The sequence below is a fragment of the Acartia tonsa genome, chromosome 11, assembly GCF_053477335.1.
Source record: "Acartia tonsa isolate MP-2025a chromosome 11, ASM5347733v1, whole genome shotgun sequence".
NCBI classification, from domain to species: domain Eukaryota; kingdom Metazoa; phylum Arthropoda; class Copepoda; order Calanoida; family Acartiidae; genus Acartia; species Acartia tonsa.
Window position 1 is genome coordinate 11,899,764 of NC_137270.1, and position 23,478 is coordinate 11,923,241.

Genomic DNA, 23,478 nt, shown 5'->3' on the forward strand with positions numbered 1-23,478 from the left:
AGGAGTACGATTCCTGTGACGTCATATAAAAAGGGAAGGGGGGAAGAAAATCTCTCTTTTGAAGAGATTTTCTTTCCCCCTTCCCTTTTTCTTTCCCGAAACGTATATGACGTAACAAAAGCGGGAAAGATTGGGCTTTCTCTAAGCATATCGCAACAATTTCAATAAAAAAAACGAATATTGTTGTATTTTCAAGCAGTTATTGTCAATAAATCTATAGTTTCATTATTTATGTACTAACAATTTCATGAAATTTTAACCAAACTTATTTTTTTGTCAAAATTTGAAGATTAAGTCAATCTATCATGGAAAAATAATACCAATACAAGTAAAATTTTAGATAAAATAAGTAAAAAATGAGGGAAATAATTTTAGGTCATAAATTTTTATACATGTATCCGACCCATCTTTCTTTGTACTTGTATATTGATTGACAATTCGGACCACCAAGTTATAACTAAAGACTTATAGAGTAGCTGGTGCTAATGCAAATAAATACTTGAAACCTATCATCGGTCCTTATTAGTTTTTGAGAGGTTACCACAGGTAAAGTTTACTTTAATGTACATGATTTTTTTTATTGCTTACAAGAAGGACGATGGAAGTTAAATGTATCTTGTTTTAAATATCGAAGACGGGGTTGGTAAGGAAAAGATTTTCTGCTTTTTCTGCTTTTTCTCTTTCTATCTCTTTACTTTTTTTGTACGGGGAACATTTTCAGATAGGGGGGGATTTATCCCTCCACTAAGAAGATATCTTAAATCATCACAGGGCCACTAAGTATGTTTCCTGAAAAGTAAATAATTTCGATTCAGCCGTTACCAAATTCGTAAGCTATATTTATACCTTTTTAAATTTTAAAGTAGTAGGTGGTATGTTTGTATGAAGCTTAAAATTATTCCTTTAACGATTCGACATTATGAGGAAGTGTATGAACACCATCTAGGTTAAGTGTTCTTCACAGAGTTATTATCTCTTTTACACACAGTTATCTCAAAATACAAAAATGGGACAAAATATATTGTCATATTGTCCGTCTCATAATAATCGTTTTTGTTTGTTATAAAAAGTATTAAGGTTTTTGTTAGTCTGAAGATTGAGTTTTCTGTTTTAGGGCTTTACATATGTCCCGGGAGGGTTTTAGGCTATTTAATTTTTAGCTTTTAAAATTCTAATTCCAATTGTTAATTAAGTTAAAAATTATCAAACGAATACTATTAATTAAAGGCTTATAAAAAGTTTTAAAAGTACACTTTATCAATAAATTTTATGTTTGATATTTTTTGTCCAATTAAAGAGCATAGTATTTCTCCGTGCTACAAGAAATGGGGGACTGCCATTTACACATCCAGCAAATTTACAGTGGATGTGTTTTCGCCAGTGCAATGGATGTATTTATGACAAACTGAATTTTTACTGTATAAATGACAGTAAAATCGATTCTCATGCCATAAATACATCCAACACTGGCAAAAATACATCCAATATTTTTATACATATGTCAAAAATACATCTGACACTGGCATTTACACATCCATACTTTTTCAATTATATGTCATAAATACATCCAACACTGGCATTTATACATCCATAGAAATTTAATTTAAAATAATAAAAAAACAACTTGTATATTATTTGAGTTATAATATATTTGTCAGGTTAAAATAAAAAGCATTATAAAGATTAAAATTCTAATATATATGTCAGGTTGTCTTTTTTTATGAGGACATGTTCTTTATGATATCATTTTTTAAAATACAAATAAACAGTTGATAGATCAAAGTAAATAAAATATGTACAAAGATGGAGGGAGTAAATGGGGAATGGGTGTATTAAGGCTCATTCAAAAAGCACATCATTTTGAATCTAATCAAAATAAGCAGGAATATAGGATAAACTCAATTTAAACAACAGCTGTATAGGTCTGATTATTTAAAAGCATAATGTACATTCAATGAATATTACTCCTTGTGTTTAAAATACACTGCATAGTTATATTTATATATATTATATATTCTTCTAAACATAATAATTTTTTTTGTTTTCCAAACTATTTATCCCTTTCTTAAACCTTACCCTACCCAAATCTCACAACCCAGTTTTAGAATTTTTCTAGAAAATTTACAAGGCCTAGTCATATCTACAACAATTTAATTAAGATTTATTTGATCAAATGTTTGTATTTTATTTATTGAAACAATGAAATCTGTTATTTCATCTTTAGTTATTTAACTGAATTGTAATTTAATGAAACTAAAAACTTATAATGTAATAAAGCATAACTTGATAAATTTAAATCTTAAAATGCTTTAAGCTAAACCTAATAAAGAACAATACTTCAATATAGCTCGAAGTTGTTCATCTTGTTGTTTTAACTAATAAGGAAAGAAGGGTGTAGTAGATGATATTTAAAATAAACATAAACAAACTTTGAAACATGAATCAATTTAAAATAATTGAATATTTATTGGTGGAAAAGATTAAAACCTTTTGTATCTTTCCCAAAAATCCTAAAAATTAAATAGCAGGGAATGTACTTGAGTGGTTTTATCCACAATAATTTGACCACCTGCGCAAATGTATTGATGTTTTGTAGGGAGCGAGCATCTTTAGAAAAAGGGAAGTAAATAGGGGGAGAGTAACTAAAATAGGGCAAAAATTAAAACCTATACATACTGTACAAAACCTAATTAATTGTAAATAAATATTCTTATAAATTAAGCTAGATGTATATTTGCCAGTGTTGGATGTATTTATGACATATAATTGAAAAAGTATGGATGTGTAAATGCCAGTGTCAGATGTATTTTTGACATATGTATTAAAATATTGGATGTATTTTTGCCAGTGTTGGATGTATTTATGGCATGAGAAAAAGGAAGAAAACATTTTGCCAAAAATACATCAACTGTAAATTTGCTGGATGTGTAAGTGCTATAGCCCCCAAGAAATATCATTTGTACAATAATAATACATTTTCTTATGGTCATATAAAATATTTTCTTTTATAGTCGGAAAATCAAAATTGTAGAGCTTAAAATCTTTTGTTGATCTGTTATAAGTTTCTTAAACTAAACAAAAAAAAGGTTAAATTTTAAATTGACTCAAGCAAAAGTTAAAGTCAAAAACGTAATCTCAATTTAAAAATCAAATTATAAAGTTAAAAGTTTATATTAACAAGAACAATCATAAACTTAAGAAATAAAGCTTTTAACATTTTTTGTGATTGAATAAGCTGGCTATTATATGATTTTGTATTTATTGTATTCTCATACCAATACCCCATGCAAAAAAACATTATCTCACTCATTCTTCACTTGATAAATAATATGCTTTCACAAAAATATTTATTATTCTTTTTATTTTTTTTCTGATGAAAGATGTAAAATATTTTTTTGTATTAGAATATTAGTAAAGTATGGCAGTATGTCCCTCCAGCGTTTTGCCGATAAAAGCGGTATCTATTACATTCAAAATAAGTGGATATATAATGGAAATTTTTAATACTATTAATTTATTGACATTACCTGCGAAAAGAACTACTTTTAATTACAGATCTTAACAAAATATAAATTTGCAAAAAAAACATTTATTTTTACTGTGTAATACTTTACTATATTATTTACTGCTGCGCTGCTTGTGGATACAATTGTTATTGTTTCTTTTAAATTAAATAATGTAAATGTGTATAAATCCCATAATATAGACCTTTCTGATTTAAAAACTATGTAAAAAAGATTTTAATAAATTTTAAAAGCTAATTTATCAGTCCGCTGAATATAGAATGCTTTATTTTTCAATTGAATGTATGTATAAAATGTAACATATCAAAAAATTAAAAAAAGATATTTTCTTTTTTAATGTAGAAAAAACAAAGACAAAGAATAATCAATGATTGACAGGGATAAGGCAATGAACGATAAATTGATGTACAACCCCGTTAAGATAAACAAAATTGTCCCTTTTTGTAGATTTTAATCATTAGAAGAATAGTTTGTACTCTAAATATTTCTACAATCCAATCAAGTAAGAGTATTGTCCTTTCCATCATTGAAGAATGAATTTAAATCTATCCGAATTGTATATGCAATAATTGTTGTGCTAAAACTTCCACAAATTAATTGCCATTTATATTAGAATTAGATACAACAGCCTAAAGTTAAGAGTGGTGGTCAAACACTCAACGGGGTGTCAATGACGCCATTAAAAAAGAAATTGTGGTGTCCTGCCTTCACCTTGTGGTGTCCTCAAGTTTTAATCTCCTTGACAAAACAATCTGCATTTGATGGGTGGAAGTAATAGCACACCAATAATAAAATTTTATTGCTTTTATTCAAATGCCCAATTATTCAAGCTTTCTTAACGATGTTGACTATTATCTGAAAATGTTTTATATCTGTTGTTCTTATTTCAAATATATCTTTCTGAAAAATCAAATTGTTTTTGAAAGCGACGCTTTTTTATAAAAGAAGGGTCCTTACGTCCGTACGTCACGGTTACTCATTTCGGTAATTTATGTACGTTAGAAATTATCCTATCGATTGTAAAGCGTAGCAAATCTATAATTGTTACCATAAAGTCGGTACGTCTTTTTAAAAAAGAAGTTGCCTAAGCCGTAAAAAAGTTATATCAAAAGCATTCTATCTTAGTTTTATCTTGTGTGTAGCTAATTTGTTCTTTTTAATGATTCTAATTTTATTAGAAATTCTCTGAGGTGAAAAATTTCTATTTCTTCAAGAATTTATCTGATTATCAAAGTGTCAGCAATTCCTATTTCTTTCTGTCCATGGTTGCCAGACTTTTTTTCATGGAATTCAAAATTTAAGAAAAACTTATTCTTACAAATCACTTTTTTCAATTTTCAATTTTATGCGCTACAATACAAAACCCAACCCATTGATTGTACAACCTTTAACTGAAAGCTATAAGTGCCCATATGAAATAAACATTCCATTGATCATACAATTATTGTCACGCATCTGACCTAACATAATTAGAAACACATTTTAGAGTATCCAGTTATGATTCTTTTTAGGAAACCTTCTTTTGATGCTTTATTCAAAATTTGAATTATGTTTACGTTGATATCATATTCACTACAATGATATATTGTACCTAATGTTGCTTCTTGATTTGATATCAACACAATTAACAGGATAAATTAAATTTAATATCAATACAAAAAAAGTATATTTTTATTTGGAAGCCATGCTTTTATCCGAATTAACAAATGATGTGATATGTGGAAACTAAAAGAATTTTTTCCTAGAAACTATTTTAAAAGTTTTGGTAATGCAAATGTTAAACAAAAAAAAATATTTTTTTTTCTAAATTGTATGTTATGTAAAAACAAAAATCTTGTATTACAAAGACAGAGGAAAATTAATTTAATTTTTGAAGTGAAGCGTTTCTATTGCCCCACCAAAATCCTGAGAGTAAGCAAATTTGAAACTAAAGACCAATTCTTTTTCATTAGTTATATGATTTTAGGTAACAGATTTTTAGAAGCAAAGCGTTTCTATAATTTGGGTCGATCCGTACGTCCGTTCGTACGTAACGGATAGTTTTTTTTCCGTTAATTTAGGCAAGTTAGAATTGTCCTATCGATTTCAAACGTTGCATGATGATTCCTGCAGTAGGTACGATTTAGATAGTGTAGCAACTCTATTATCGTTACCAGAATGTCCATACGTCCATTTTAAACATGTTGATTTTTAACGTTTTCAACAAAATTTTTTATTTGATATAATCATCCGATTGATCTGATATTTACAGTACTGATTCCTTTTACATAGGTACAATATTACAAGCGAAGCATCTCTATAATAACTAGTCCCAAAAATGTCAGTATGTCAGAAGTTTTGCAACAAATATACGTTAATTTTGTCAAAATTTTTATATTTTTATTTTGTAAATTCAGTTCTAACACTCTACAAGAGTTAATGTTCGTCTGTCACACCGTTTCAGAGCTTCGCTTTTATGGATGTTGTCCTTATTTTTGGAGCAGAAATTTGTAATAATCGTAGGTCTATAAAAATGGTTGATTCTACTGTCAGTAAACACTTGCCACAGAAACAAGAAAGAGCAGAATTATAAAGGACTTATACAGGGGATAGGGCAATGGACGATAAATTAATTTACACCCCAACCTATTATGATTACCAAAATTATATTCTTTGCAGATTAAAATATTTTGTACAATTAGTGGCGTGCTTGGTAATTCACAAGTGTTCAAATATGGGAAGGCAGGCCTTTCCAATTTGATTAAAAACCTTTTTAGTAGCGAAGCTACTCTATAATTCGAAATGTCCGTCCGTCTGTCAGAGACAGAAAGGGGGAAACGTGATTTTCTCGGCTCCTATAAAAGTGAGTGAAAATTTTCAGGGATTAATTATGTTGACATTCTTCATATTTTCACCAAGTTTCATTAAGATTCGTCAATTAGTTGGGGTGCTAGATCTATTCCTACATTTTTAAGTTTTCATGCTTTTCTCTTCTCCTATTCAAGATAGACAGCCGAAATTTTCAGGGATTGAATACTTTCATATTCTGCATACATTTATTAAGTTTTATCGAGATGGTTGGGGTGATATTTCGATTCCCGGATTTTTAAGTTTTCATCATTTTCTTTACTCCTATTCAAGACAAACGGCTGATATTTTTAGGGGTTATAAAAGTTCACAATTTACATGTCCTCACAAAGTTTCATTAAGATTTACTTATTGGTTTAGGTGCTTTATCGATTCCAAGATTTTCACTTTAATATTTTACAAGATTTCGTGATTTTTTAGTTTAAGGTATTTTTTATGAAACTGCTTTTTAGGTAATTTTTTCCGGATCTCCATCCATAATTTTTGAGCTTCTTAGGAACAAAGATAATATTTATAGAGATTTGAAAAGAAGCTACTCTATAACTAAATGTCTTTCAGTATTGAGGACATCAAATTTCTGTAAATGAAATATAAAAGATAGATGGCAAAATTTTGTTGGGTTATGCACAAACTTAGTATGTCGGTCTATCTTTCCAGTAACTTTATATTTTTCATACGATTTTTCTTAGCTTCTAAATATTGGCATCTACTCCATAAACATTAAGATATATAAGTTGGAAAGAATTTCAATGTTAGGGGGAGGTTTGAAATCTGCATCAAATTTTAAGGATTTTTTTTCCATAAAATTCGTTTTTTGTATAATTCTTTATTTAAAAGCGGAAATACAATTTAAGTTAATTAATTTTGACATCTGTGATTGGTGGATTGAAAACTATCTGCGCTCTGATTGGAGAAGCTTAAGTGTCGTACATCATCAAACCAATTAGAGCGCATGTATCTTTCAATCCACCTATCCTATTGGTCAAAGTTAATTATATTAAATTGTATTTCCGCTTTTAGATAAAAAATTATATAAAAAACTAATTTTATAAAAAAAATCCTTAAAATTTGATGCAGATTTCAAATCTCCCTCTAACATTAAAATTCTTACCAACTTATATATCTTACTAAATATATAACTCACAACTTCTGTTAAACTGTTTTTTATATTTCAATAAATTCGCTTTAATTTTATCATCCTTGTTAACATTTACTTTCCATTATTTATTATCAGAATACATGTTCCTGCCTCTGCGTATTTTAAAATTGGATTTCGTGTGAAAAATGGAAAGACAAAGAATTTGGGTTAAAATTCTTACAAATGAGATTTAGAATAGCACATTATACACATGTATTTTCAATATCACAGCTACTCTAAAACTTACTTTGTAGGTTCATACAGCTATAGATATGCACATGAACGCCCCATCACTCCTATTTTGAAATATATTGTAAACTAGCGTCTACGCTCCTAGTATCTAGGAGCTCTGTATTCGAAGAGGCTAGAAAAAACCTAAAAACTATACTGAAACTCTTATTTGAATAGCCTAAAACCATCCTAGGACCTATGTGAAGCATCCCTAAAACAAAGAACTCTATCGGTTTATTAATTATAGGAACCTCAAACTACAAACAAAAAAACCCTACTACTTTATATAATAGGATGATTTAGTATGAGTAGTTTATCATGTGTTTTTGTTTTATTTAAGGATAGGTTAGGTAAGGTTATATTGGAGATAGGGTAGCCACGCAGGCAGGGGCGTCCATTTTTTTGTTTTTTTTTGGGGGGGGGGTAAACTTTTTTTAGTTGGGGTAATTCGTTTTTTGGGGGGGAAGTTGGAAAATGGCGCGCGAAGCGCCCCGCAAATTTTTTTTACCCCCCCCCCTTGGACGTCTATGCACGCAGGGTTAGAGAACTCTAAGTATCTGTTGCAGGGTTATATCAAATTTATAAATAAATAGGGGTGGGATGATTCTGTGCTTATTAGTCGCTTTAAGGGAAAGTACCTTAGTTCCTAAGGAACCATTGTTATGCCATGGTTCAAAATTTGCTGCTCTTCTTATAGCCATAACTGCACTTGATTTTCATAAACACCTAACTATACTTGGAACTAAAACCAAATTTTCACTTCGTGATAAAATTGTTAAAACTTTGTAAAACTTAAAGTCAATAAACAGAAAGCTTTTAACCTTATCTAATACAGATACACGGACAAATAATCTACGATAGAAAAAGTTTTATTAATATAAGATTAAGCTTATTTTATAAACATATTAGAGCTGGCTTACCCTCTACGTTAATATTCTACACTCGCCATTTTTAAACCAACGAATAAGAGTATGTTTACATGGAGGGAGGGGAAATTGAACAGTAATAAACATTGGTATCCAAAGTAATATAACACATCCACGTAATCTTAAAAACTTTGGGAAATTTTATTGATTTCTAAATTTTTGGTTTCCAACAATAGTCCCAATTTTCAGCTATGTCTGATGTTTTACAAAACTTTATGGACCAGTATAATTTACAGTCCAATGTGCGGCCATCCTTAGTATTTGAGTTTGAGATGAATTATCCCTGCCCTAACACACAAATAGGGAAAGATTATACAGGAATCAGAGATATGTATATGTATTATAAATATATAAATATTTAAATTCTTGTTAGGTTTTTATTAGTGAAGCTTCTGAACAAGAACTTCAAAGGTTGGCCTCGCCCCAAAACATTATGGAGTCTGTAGGCCTTAAGCAGTAAAAAAAATGCCTAGAATTTTTATAACAATTATTAACATATTTATCAATATTTGTATTGAGCTGTGCTTTTAAAGAAAGTAAATTTTTTTCTCTCTACAATGCCTATCCCTTTCACCTATGAAAACAACCATTTTAATTCTTTTAAACACTAGAGTTCAGCTGAAGAGACGAATCCATTAAAAAGAAGAAAACATGACAAAAGTTATGATAAAAACAAGGATGACAACATCCATAAAAGCGAAGCACTGAAACGGTAGGACAAACGGACATTAACACTTGTATAGTGTCTGAACTGAATTATAGAGTTGTTTCGCTTATAATATTGTTTTTGTTGTCCCAGGAATCAATATACTAAAAATCAGATCAAACGGATAATTAGATCACATAAAAATTGTTGTTAAAAAGTAGAAAAATCAACATGTTTAAAATGAACGTACGGACATTCTGGTGATGAGTATAGAGTTGCTTCGCTTTCTAAATCGTACCTAAATACTACAGGAATCATCATGCAAAGTTTGAAATCAATAGGACAATTCTAACATGCCTAAATTAAAGAATAAAAGCTATCTATCTCGGACGGACGTACGGACGGACCTACCCTAATTATAGAAAAGCTTCGCTTTTAAAAATAAGACATTACAAATTAAATTTATAGCTTTGCTCTGATGGCGACAATTAAGAAATTAAAAAAGAGATAAGACAATGGACACTAAATAAATGTCTTTAAGTAAATGAATAAGAGAACGCATCCCCTTCTTAGTCGAGAAATAATCTTAACCATGTTTTTTTACTTTACTGATCTTTGTCAGACTGCTTATCGACAAGGCTATCCTTGTAGTTCATTTTTCGACCTATTTAAATTTGTATCCCATATCTATTTTTTAAGGGAAGCTTTTCTATAATTAGGGTAGGCACGTCCGTCCGTCCGTTACAGTTAGTTCTTTTCGTTAATCTAAACAGGTTAGAATTGTCCTATCGATTTTAAACTTTATATGCTGATTCCTGTAAAAGTTAGGTACGACTTAGAGTGCGCAACAACTCTATAATTGCAACCAAAAAGTCCGTACGTCCATTAAAACAAGCTGATTTTTTACTTTTTTGACAACAAAATTTTGTATTTTAAAATTATCCTATTCATCTGATTCTTTGAACACTGATCCTTATTACAAGAAGGTACAATGTGATAAGCGAAGCATCTCTATAATCGAGTCCTAAGAACGTCAGTATGTCCTTAAACAGTATCATGTATTTGATCAGTTTTGCAACAAATTTACTTACAATTTTATACATATAAAGTCTTCCATTAATATTCAGTTTAATTAGTTCTGACACTCTACGAGTGTTAATGTTCGTTTGTACTTCCATTTCAGAGCTTTGCTTTATGGATGTTGTTATCCTTGTTTCTTAGAAATAGAAGCATAAAGTTTTTCTGAAATATGTTTATGTCGTTTAAATATGAGTTTTGTAGATTTAGAATATACGCATTACACAAAACTTTTTTATGCATACGAATCTTGGAAATTGCTATTCGGTTTTAAGCTACATACAATCATTTATATATTTCAAAAAGCGAAGCCTCGTCTGTACATCCGTCAGTCCTTCCGTAATGGTTAGATCTTTTCGTTAATTTATTCATCTCTCCTATCGATTTCAAAATTTGCGTGATGATTCCTACGACAGTTAGGTAGGATTTAGAAATCGTAGCAACTCTATAATCTTTACCAGAATGTCCGTACGTCCATTTCAAATACATTGTTAATCTTTATGACAACAATTTTTTGTATAATATAATTATCCTAATTACTAAATTTTTTTATACTGATTCCTATTACAACAAGGTACAATGTTATATTTTGTTTATCACTACTTGGGATGGACTTTAATTTATCGTCCAATGTCTTATCCAATGAGATCCCTATTTTTTTTATAATTTTTGCAAGCTAGCGACTACCTTTAAGGCATCTTTTTATTGAGAAATGGCATATCAACCCTTTGATTGCACAACCTTGTTTTGTACACATACATATGCATGATAATGCTGGGTTCTAAAGGATAAGACAAAATTTTCTCTAATGTAGATTAAAATTACTGGTTGAAAAGTTTTGACCTTGCGAGTTTAAAGTAACCAAAACATATAAGTTACAATCAGTTCCCAAAGTAAAAGGAATTAGAGAACTTGTTTATAAATCTTTGGGTACAGGTATAATTTACAATCCAGTGACCTTTTCGTTCCTGATGACATGAGATATGACTTTTTACATGATTTTTTTTCATTTTACCATATACATATTTGGCAATTTCTGAGTTTGATAAAAGTTTCTTAGATATTCCATGAAAAGTTTTGCTGTGTGTATATTTTAAAAATATATTTATAGAAATGTTTCTTCAAGATCTTTCAGTTACACACATTTCTTATTCTATTTGTATCTTTTTAATAGCGAAGCTTCTCTATAATTACCTTTATTTAACACTTTAGGGAAGCTTTTCCATTAAAATAGTTTTTTTAGATACCTCGAACTAAACCACCAATAAATGTTGTTATATTCTTATTTTGTTTGGAAATTAATTCTTAAAAGTATTTGCTTTTCAATCAAATTTATTCAAAAAGATGGACATCGGGGTTCTAAAGAGATAAGACAATGGCCGATAAATTTATGTACATCCCCTATGATGACCCAGAAAAAATTACAATTAGCGATTGAAACGTTTGAACATCCAACTTAATGAACAAAACAATCAAAATTCAATAAAAGTGAATGAATAATTATTATAAAACTTTGGGGACTAGTGTAGTTAACAGCCCAATGTCCCCTCCCTGGATAAACACGAATAAAATATATTTCTCAAATATATGAAAATACAATACATTTACACATTTAATGAAGTAAATTTGAAAATATTTTGTGATGGTTATACTGTATTTGAAACATTTTTAAAAGGGGTATCAAAAATATACTTAAAAAGAAAAGACACAATAAACTTAGTAAAAAGTACTCAATGAATAAAGAAAAAATAACTTTAAATTGTGTGGGTTATTATTCCTTTTTAAAATCTGCGATATGATTCTACAAGGGTTAGAGAATACTTTTGATGTACATTTCAAATATGCTTCAAAAACAGTTTAATAAGCAATGAGAATGACTAGGTAGGTAATTGTTGTTCCAATCATTGCAGTTATGGAACTGTTGTCAATTTCAAAATAGCCCATAGCACTTAGAGGGATGTTAGCAGTGATCCTATCTGCATAGGTTTTCATCCTAAATTAAAGCTCTATAAATAAAATAATTACGTCATAAAATACAAATGACCAATGATAGGCCAGTACACAGACTAAATTATCAATGGCAGAACGGTATACATTTTAATTGGCCAATATGACAGCATTTTTTATAGGTACCATAAAAATCTTCTCCTAAATATGATAAGTTAATAGATTGTCGGCATTCTTGAGTGGCATGGTTAATAAATAGGAATTTAATTTTAAAAAAATCAAAGTACATTTGACAGAAAACGGTTCAAATGAGTTAATTAGCAGAATCTTTATATCAAATTCAGTCATTAATCTTTAAAAACAGACAAATAAAAAAGTTTGGATAAATAATTTGTATTTTGATTTCTATCCCTAGTATTTAGTTAATGTATACAAATAAATTTTTCGCCTTTAATAAAATGGCTGAAAAATCTCGTGTATAGACCCTTTCGTGACACTTCCTGTTAGGGGGCGTTTTTTATTTTCCTTATACTAATTTTATCAATAATTGTACCTTATCATTTCTCGTATATTAGAATAATCTAGAGCCTGCAAATGGGCAACATCAGCAATTTCTCTTAAATTTGAGTAAATATTTTCCAACTCATAGCAGATAACTACATTAGAAACAAAAGAAGACGAAGCAGCAATCAATAGTGGAGCATTTTCCATAGATGAGTCTTTAACAAACACATAAAGCGCCAGAATTAATAGAATCTGTGTCAATGAGAGCAAAAGAAACAAATATAAACCTTGTGCAGAACTGATAGTTTCCCAAGTTGTTTCCACTTCAATCAAATCCTCGACACTGATTTTCTTTTTGAGTAATGCCTGATTGGTAACATCTTTCATAATTTTGAAACAAATTTCTTGTACTAGTATAACAGTTAAAAGGGCAAGACCATTTTCTATAACAAGAATAGTGAAAGCTGTAAATTTGCATATGTCCCACCAATCCATAGACAAGAACCTCCATTCCAAAGGTAGAATTCCCACATAGAAAGCGAGCGCAATGGACACATACAGAGAGAACATCCAATAAGTAAGTCTGTTTTCAGAATACTGCACAAGCACCTTACTCATCTTGAAGAGAACATAGCCTGCCAGTCCTTGGAAAGCTGGCACAGCTTAACAAAGAGATATTTTGAAACCAAAATGTGTTCTAACTGCTAATTTTACATTATTTTTATATTTTTAAGTTTTATAGTCATTATCATTTCTTTCAAAATAGCTTACCTGAAATTAAGGTTATTATTTTGAATACCAGTATAATTACTGTTTTAGCTGACCAGTTAGATTCTTTCATTATATCCATAATATCCAGAGTGAAATAAGTACCAACTGCCCCCACATAAAGCATAATATGTAGTATGACTCCTAGGTCCAACAGATTTAGCTTAAAGGACCAATCTGACAACCTCTTCAATGGGCATAACCTGGGATAAAAAATTTATGGTAGATTATATATCATTTTTAGTTGAAAAGCAACCCTATCAGTGTCTATGTCTATACTTCTGGTATATACTTTTTCTTAAAACTGAAATTTCCTTGTTGAAGCTCTAAAAAGTTTCTATAAAAGAGGGGATAAATTTTAAATGAAGCTTTTAAAGTGTCTCAAAGATAAGAGAAGAAGTGAGAAAGTAAACCCCTAAAAAGTGATGCATTTTTATGACGTCACACAGCTGATCTTTTGAGTCAGTTTGTAAAGCTTCCTTCAAATTATCATATTATTCCAATATGACGTCATTCGGCATAATTTAGCCAAAAGAATTTAAATTTATCCCCCTTTTTAATAGGTACTATAAAGGGCTTCTTACTTGTCATATCCCAGTTGAAAAACATTCACCCAGCTGTTAGGGTTTACAAATATGTTCATATATGTTCGAGTGATAGTTATAAAAAATTGGGCCACCTTAGCATTACAGACATAAGGTCAGACTTACAAAAACAGGTATAAATTAGCTTCTATACTAAAAAAAGGAATGTACATTAAGTAACTCTAACCTGAAGAATAAAATAGCAGAAATGATTGTGGATATCTTCATGGTACCAAAGTTAACCAAGTATTGGAATTTTTACTGTTTGTTTAAAAGAGGCTCTCATATGTAAGATATAATTAATGATAGTACATTAATTAAATGAATTTAAAATGAACTTAAAAAACTAGATAGTATATAGTTCCTATTATATGATTTAAAATTTGATATAATTTTTAAAATTTTCAAATATGTAATAATTAACCCTGTTTTACTAAGAATCAAACAAAAATGAAAAATTCCATAGATTTTTAAAAAGTTACTTTTTGCTAAACACGAAATATAAATTAGGAAAGTTATGGAAAAAAAGAAGAAAAGTACAATATACAGGGTGGGGCAAATAAGACCGGACAAATTCTAACTTCTAAACAAATTAACATAAAATCGTCAATTTTAAAGATTTTATTGAATTTTAAAAACTGGCAAGCAAAATAGGTATATGACTATTAGATTATTCAATGAAATCGCCGCCAGCCTCAATCACCGCCTTCACCTGCCCCCTGAACCGCCCGCAGGCCCTGGTCACCATGTCCCTGTCCAAGCTGGCGAATTTCTCCTTGATGGTGGCAATGAGGGAGGTCTTTGTTGTATAGGCACGTCTATTGGTGCATGCTTCAAAGTAGCCCTAGGCCTAAAAGTCCATTTAATTAAGATCGGGCTGCTGGGAGGCCCCATTTCCTTAGAAACGTGAGTAACCGCAGGATCCAAATTCACCCAACTTTAACGCTACCCTTTGACACGGAGGCTCTTATTTAAATCACAGTTGAGCTGGAACGACGTTCAATACCTTTTTGGAAATAGCATGAAGATTCAGCTAGGGTTGTCAGCGCAATTCATAGTCTAAAATGAGTTTTTAAGTTCCATATGGGTCTCTAACGTCGAGAACCGAGAAATTTTCACGATTAACACAATTTTTGACATCTTTAAATCTGCCACGTTTCACTTTGCCGGAGTACTACAGCCAAGCCACTTTAGATAGAGAGCTCTAGTCTTTTCTAGTGTCTTACTTATGTATCTAACAGTATCCCCAGCAAGTTGCATAACTCTACCTCATCTACAGATGGGCTGAGATCCGATTTAGTGGGCCCTAGTCGAGAATCCAGATTATTCCACCGGCGCATTTCGAATCTGTCTTGTTGAACAAAAGCGCAGCCAGCTCGGAGTATGAGCCCATATTCGCCCAAAGATTTTTTTTGTGCTAAAAGGTAATTACCTAAGCTTTTTATAGTGGGGTCAAACGTCTTGATCGGTCAAGTAGTTTTGGCGCTATGGCCGTTTAAAGTTTGTCCGGTCTTATTTGCCCCACCCTGTATAAACTTATAATAAAGATAAGCAGAAAAGAATTAAAGGATCATGGAAAGAAAACAAAGTCATTCCTAATTAGGACAGAAGTCACTGGAAATTGATCTAAGGAAGGCTACTAATGTCCTTCATCTAACAAAACTTAACTTAAGGGAGGTGACTTATGTCCTTTGTCTGACAAATTCTTACATTAGGAAGGCTGCTTATGTCCTTCATCTTGCAAAACATAGCAAATTCTTGCAAAACATAGCAAATTCTTGGAAAACTTAGCTTTTCTGTCCTTCACATAGCTAATTCTTGCAAAACATAGCAAATTCTTACAAAACATAGCAAATTCTTGCAAAACATAGCAAATTCTTGCAAAACATAGCAAATTCTTGCAAAACATAGCAAATTCTTGGAAAACTTAGCTTTTCTGTCCTTCACATAGCTAATTTTTGCAAAACATAGCAAATTCTTACAAAACATAGCAAATTCTTGCAAAACGTTGCAAATTCTTACAAAACATAGCAAATTCTTGCAAAACATAGCAAATTCTTGCAAAACATAGCAAATTCTTACAAAACATAGCAAATTCTTGCAAAACATAGCAAATTCTTGCAAAACATAGCAAATTCTTGCAAAACATAGCAAATTCTTAGAAAACTTAGCTTTTCTGTCCTTCACATAGCAAATTCTTGCAAAACATAGCAAATTCTTGCAAAACATAGCAAATTCTTGCAAAACATGGCAAATTCTTAGAAAACTTAGCTTTTCTGTCCTTCACATAGCTAATTCTTGCAAAACATAGCAAATTCTTACAAAACATAGCTAATTCTTGCAAAACATTGCAAATTCTTACAAAACATAGCAAATTCTTGCAAAACATAGCAAATTCTTACAAAACATAGCAAATTCTTTCAAAACATAGCAAATTCTTACAAAACCTAGCAAATTCTTGGAAAACTTAGCTTTTCTGTCCTTCACATAGCTAATTCTTGCAAAACATAGCAAATTCTTACAAAACATAGCAAATTCTTGCAAAACATAGCAAATTCTTACAAAACATAGCAAATTCTTGCAAAACATAGCAAATTCTTACAAAACATAGCAAATTCTTGCAAAACATGGCAAATTCTTAGAAAACTTAGCTTTTCTGTCCTTCACATAGCTAATTCTTGCAAAACATAGCAAATTCTTACAAAACATAGCAAATTCTTGCAAAACATAGCAAATTCTTACAAAACATAGCAAATTCTTGCAAAACATAGCAAATTCTTGCAAAACATAGCAAATTCTTACAAAACATAGCAAATTCTTAGAAAACTTAGCTTTTCTGTCCTTCACATAGCTAATTCTTGCAAAACATAGCAAATTCTTACAAAACATAGCAAATTCTTGCAAAACATTGCAAATTCTTACAAAACATAGCAAATTCTTGCAAAACATAGCAAATTCTTACAAAACATAGCAAATTCTTGCAAAACATAGCAAATTCTTACAAAACATAGCAAATTCTTGGAAAACTTAGCTTTTCTGTCCTTAACATAGCTAATTCTCACAAAACATAGCAAATTCTTACAAAACATAGCAAATTCTTGCAAAACATTGCAAATTCTTACAAAACATAGCAAATTCTTGCAAAACATAGCAAATTCTTACAAAACATAGCAAATTCTTGCAAAACATAGCAAATTCTTACAAAACATAGCAAATTCTTGCAAAACATAGCAAATTCTTACAAAACATAGCAAATTCTTACAAAATGTAGCAAATTCTTGCAAAACATAGCAAATTCTTGCAATAAGGGTCCCAAACTCAAAAACGAATTTTCAGCGCGATCCGACCACCGGTTCTTGAGATAAGGTAACCTGGTGTCCTTGGTACCGACTGTAAGATTTGGGAAATGGTTCAAATCCTTAGTAAATTTGGCTAAGTTCACAAATATTTTGACACTTAGTCAAATTTTTGAAGAAAAAATACCCAGGTGACACCAAGCGTACCTACTGAGAGGACACCAGGTCGAATATATTCTAAGTGTCAAAAAAATTTTGGACTTAGCCAAATTTACTAAGGATTCGAACCATTTCCCAAATCTTACCATGGGTACCAAGGACACCAGTTCACCGTATCTCGAGAACCGGTGGTCGGATCGCGCTGAAAATTTGTTTTTGAGTTTGGGACCCTCATTGAAAGAATTTGCTGTGTTTTGCAAGAATTTGCTATGTTTTGTAAGAATTTGCTATGTTTTGTAAGAATTTGCTATGTTTTGCAAGAATTAGCTATGTGAAGGACAGAAAAGCTAAGTTTTCCAAGAATTTGCTAGGTTATGTAAGAATTTGCTATGTTTTGCAAGAATTTGCTATGTTTTGTAAGAATTTGCTATGTTTTGCAAGAATTTGCTATGTTTTGTAAGAATTTGCAATGTTTTGCAAGAATTTGCTATGTTTTGTAAGAATTTGCTATGTTTTGCAAGAATTTGCTATGTTTTGTAAGAATTTGCTATGTTTTGCAAGAATTTGCTATGTTTTGTAAGAATTTGCTATGTTTTGCAAGAATTAGCTATGTTAAGGACAGAAAAGCTAAGTTTTCCAAGAATTTGCTATGTTTTCCAAGAATTTGCTATGTTTTGTAAGAATTTGCTATGTTTTGCAAGATTTGCTATGTTTTGTAAGAATTTGCAATGTTTTGCAAGAATTTGCTATGTTTTGTAAGAATTTGCTATGTTTTGCAAGAATTTGCAATGTTTTGCAAGAATTTGCTATGTTTTGTAAGAATTTGCTATGTTTTGCAAGAATTTGCTATGTTTTGTAAGAATTAGCTATGTGAAGGACAGAAAAGCTAAGTTTTCCAAGAATTTGATAGGTTTTGTAAGAATTTGCTATGTTTTGAAAGAATTTGCTATGTTTTGTAAGAATTTGCTATGTTTTGCAAGAATTTGCTATGTTTTGCAAGAATTAGCAATGTTTTGCAAGAATTAGCTATGTTTTGTAAGAATTTGCTATGTTTTGCAAGAATTAGCTATGTGAAGGACAGAAAAGCTAAGTTTTCTAAGAATTTGCCATATTTTGCAAGAATTTGCTATGTTTTGCAAGAATTTGCTATGTTTTGCAAGAATTTGCTATGTTTTGCAAGAATTTGCTATGTGAAGGACAGAAAAGCTAAGTTTTCTAAGAATTTGCTATGTTTTGTAAGAATTTGCTATGTTTTGCAAGAATTTGCTATGTTTTGTAAGAATTTGCTATGTTTTGCAAGAATTTGCTATGTTTTGTAAGAATTTGCTATGTTTTGCAAGAATTTGCTATGTTTTGTAAGAATTTGCTATGTTTTGCAAGAATTTGCTATGTTTTGTAAGAATTTGCTATGTTTTGCAAGAATTTGCTATGTTTTGTAAGAATTTGCTATGTTTTGCAAGAATTAGCTATGTGAAGGACTGAAAAGCTAAGTTTTCCAAGAATTTGCTATGTTTTGCAAGAATTTGCTATGTTTTGTAAGAATTTGCTATGTTTTGCAAGAATTAGCTATGTGAAGGACAGAAAAGCTAAGTTTTCTAATATTTTGCTATGTGATGGATCAAAAACCAATTTTATGCAAGATTTTGCTATGTGAAGGATCAAAAAGCTAGGTTTTGTGAGGTGAAGGAAGGCTACTTATGTCCTCAATCTTGCAAAATCTTTGTTAAGGGAGGCATGTTATGCCCTTCATCTAACAAATTCTTACTTAAGGAAGGCTACTTATGTCCTTCCTAGGAAGGTGACTTCTGTCCTAATTTAGGAATGACTTTGTTTTCTTTCCATGATCCGAATTAAACTACAAAGTAACTTGCGTAAACTCATGTAAAGTAGATTTGCTACATAAGCAAAATGCAAAAACAAACTTTTAAATGTGCTTTAGCAAATACGATAATTTACACTAAACAAATCTTTAATATGTATAATCTATAATATATTAGGTTTCGTTTTTTTGAAACCAATGTACATAAAGAATTTTTAACAACAATGAAATCCATAAGAAACACAGCAATTAGTTAATATTTTAGAAAAAAAACATGTTGACAGAATATTTTTTTGTTATTATTTTTCTAGTCAGATGTTAGAATAATTTAATGTTAAAGAATTACAAGGTCAAGTTAACAAATTAATATTGTATTAATTTTAACAATAAGTTTTAAATAGTGTTCGAATGGACATACCATTTCTTAGTAGATTATCTAAAAAGTTATAAAGTATATTTTTGATAAAAAAATATTTTCTATTCATCTATCTCTTTCAGCCTTATAAATTGTAATTTACAATTGCAATCTATGTAATTTCAAGTACAGAATTGTAAAACAAGAACAAAATCTTCATAGAAAGGTAAAAATGAATTTAAGGCCTTTATTTAAAGGGGTCAAGTTTCTTCGATTTTATCTATAGATGATATAAAATTAGCTATTCAAGGTCATTAGAAAACTACTGCTAATGTAGGTGCTTACAAATTAAAATCTTTGAAGCACAACTTGTTAGCTCGAACTGTTTTAAGACTGCTGGAAACTATGTATAATCAAAAAAATTTCTTATTCTTTTCAACTAAATCTTAGAATAAGGTTTCACTTTAAATAATGAACATTAATTCTTTTTTCAGCGGCCATCAAACTTCAAATCTCACATAAACATGTTTAATAATAATACCAAATGTATAGAAAATCATAGCTGCAAATAAATCTAGAACAATGCATTAATCTAACAAATTGTGGGTGTGCCTTTACTGCCACCAAATCTACAACATTCATTAGTCTTGCAAATTATTATCACAGCACAAACTGCCCCTTTACTTTTGCTTAACTCTCATGACTAAACAAACGGCATTATTTTTTTTCGCATAAATCAGTTATGTGTAAGCTTTCAGTCAAATGCGCATATTAGGTCAAATTGTTATTAATTATGCATTTAATTATACTAAGCGTTTTTTCTTAATTAAGGACAGGTTGACCTAATAAGAGCATTTGCCTGGAAGCTTGCACCTAACTTTACGGAATTATGCAAAATAATGACGATCTTTAATAGCTATTGTGTCTTTTTGTGCATATAATGCACTGTGGGGATGTGACCACATGCGGAAATGCTAGCATACCAGAATTGTGTTGCATATTGTTAAATTAGATTACGTTGGGTCAGTCTATCTCAGGGGAGTTAATAGTAATTAGAAGAATGATTAAGAGTAGTAAATGCTGACATGCATTCGACTTGCCTTTACCGATGTCGAAGATTTTGCATCAACTAAAAGTGGGTATGGCTATTATTGCAACGATATGCCTTTATGCAAGTGAACTATATGGCATGAAATTGACGTAGCTTTGGATGATATTTCATGTCTACCATATGGTATTAAGTAAAGTAGCCATGTTTTTTTCCCAGACTCCCATGAAAAAATAATGTTAGCCAAACTAGCAGTTGGGGTTTTTTAAAGTCTTATGTTCATTTATATCATCATATATGTACATACATTATTAAGTATGGCAATAAGAAAACCCTTGGCTTGGGTAGAAAACTTGATAAAATGATATTTCGTCCATTATAATATTGGATATATGAGAAAAATTTATATTAACGTTCAGATAGAATACTCGGTTGTCCTCTCCCTGAATCAAAGAAAAAAATGCAGTATAAGCATAAGAGACAAGTATCCTCAAAAATAAATAGTAGAAAATAAAAGACAAAACTAATAATTTTACAATCGAGAATACGAAGAAGGTATTTTCGGTGACTTTGCCTTCCGATGCTGGGAAAAATAATGTCCAACTTAAACTGTGATGCAAGTTATTTTTAATAAATAATCGGGGTCATTAGTTTGAAAATATCATGGCTAGGATAGGTTAAAACACAACGGATAAAAAATTATTTCATTTTTAAGAATAGTTATTTATCGCATTGTATTAAATACCGCTTTCTGCGGATAGAAAAATTAATTTTTCTGTATTTAATTATTCGTAGAAAATTGTCTTTATTACGATATGTTACATATTTTTTCAGTATAGCTTAAAAACTGTGTCTAATCCAGCGGATATTGAACAGTTTTGAAATTATATATACAGAAAAGGTTATTGTATTTTATTTTACATTTTGTGTAATAATTTTTCAGAATAATTTTCCTGTTAAATAACTGCAGTATATTCAGCATAAGTTAAAGCATTTGCATTTTAAACCATTCGCTGGAAAAGAAACCAAGAATACTTACATTCAAAAGTTGCATTGAAAGTAGGAATATCAAGAACTAATACAATAGATAATAGAAATATGTTCACCTCCAAAAACGGAAACAAACATGATTACTACTTTTGTAGATTAAAACTTTAGGTCAAAATTAAAAAAAAAAGGTTTGAACAACTCAGTTAAGATTTTATGAATGCTGAAAATTACCTATATGGTCAACATCTTGATCTTAATATGTATTATTTATATATGAACCATCTTTTATCTAACTACTTTTAAACAATCAGAAGTTCAAAATGTGTACAATGCATACTCATTACTGTATATTTTGTTAATGTGTGAATTTTGAGCTATCTTAAATATGTATCTTTGATTTAAAAACCTTAAGCAATAATTCATATAAAAAAGAATCAAGAAAAAAAATGTGTCATACAGGGCGAGGGTAGCTAATGAAAGTGAGTTAAAGAAAAAGGGAAGTAAAGAGAAGTGAAGAGAAGGAAGAGAAGTGAAGGGAAGTGAAACGACGTGAAGTGAAGTAAAGGGTAGTGGAGGGAAGTGTAGGGTAGTGAAGGGAAGTGTAGGGTAGTGAATGGAAGTGAAAGGATTTAAGGGAAGTGAAGGGAAGTGAAAAGTGAAGGGCAAGAGTGAATGAGTTAAAGGTCTGTGTAGGGAAGGGGAGGGGAGTGGAAGGTAAAAAAAGGACAGAAGAAGTTAAGGGAAGAGTGAAAGGATGGGAAAAAGAGGTTGAAAAAAATGAACCCAAGCATTACAGAAGAACAGACATTGAGAAAAACTAACAAATCTAGTGAGGGAAAACACTTATATAGATCTAACACATGTAAAAAAAACTGCATTACCTTGCCCTAGAGATACGCAATAATATTCAAATCCAAACCAACATTTGAAAAAGGTGTTTCAATGCATGAATTTATATTAACATGAAAAGACAAGGCCGTTTACATCTTATGCCAGTAAAAATTTAAACCAGGTAAAATTTTTGTATTACATTACCAATAGTTTGTCCCCTTTATATGCAGCAGTTACCTGTAGGTTTGCCTGTTCTATAGAAAGTTTTAGGAGATAAGGTATTCATTTTGTGCTTTGCTACTTATGGCTATTAGCCTTAAATCCCATAATATTTTTTAAAAATATCTTTTTTCTTTGTATAAATTAACATATTTAACTTTAGATGCAAAATTCTGAATCATAATACTAACGAGGAAGTTTATTTTTAATATGAGCGAATACAGAATTGCATAATATATACACTTATGCCAATAAAAAATAAATTATTACAATTTACTCTTACAGAAACATAGCATTTTATCTGAAAGTCCAAGTAATATTTATGTTTGTTAAAGTATTTCCCCCCTGCAATTATGATGAATGCCAATAATCAAAACAACAGAATTAACAATTCTAGTCTGTTCCGATATTCAAAGCCATCTGCTCCAGACAACTTGCGTAAATACATCTTATGTCGAAAATAAATTTCTTACAAACAAGACTGTATATTGGCAAAACAACAGGTCAACACACCGACATATCATATTTATAGAGAAGTTTCCATAATAATAAAAACAATGCAAAAATTC

At 30.3% G+C, this 23,478-nt stretch overlaps 1 protein-coding gene across 1 annotated transcript; it reads right to left on the minus strand.

Moving 5' to 3' along the window:
- Positions 1-12,246: 12,246 nt before the first annotated feature.
- Positions 12,247-13,805, minus strand: LOC145331116 (uncharacterized). Its single transcript, XM_080175745.1, has 3 exons — positions 13,612-13,805; positions 12,890-13,502; positions 12,247-12,382 (listed from the first exon to the last, which is right to left on the minus strand). The coding sequence occupies exons 1-3, from the start codon at positions 13,733-13,735 to the stop codon at positions 12,247-12,249; spliced, it is 873 nt and encodes a 290-aa protein (XP_080031871.1). The 5' UTR covers positions 13,736-13,805.
- Positions 13,806-23,478: the final 9,673 nt, after the last annotated feature.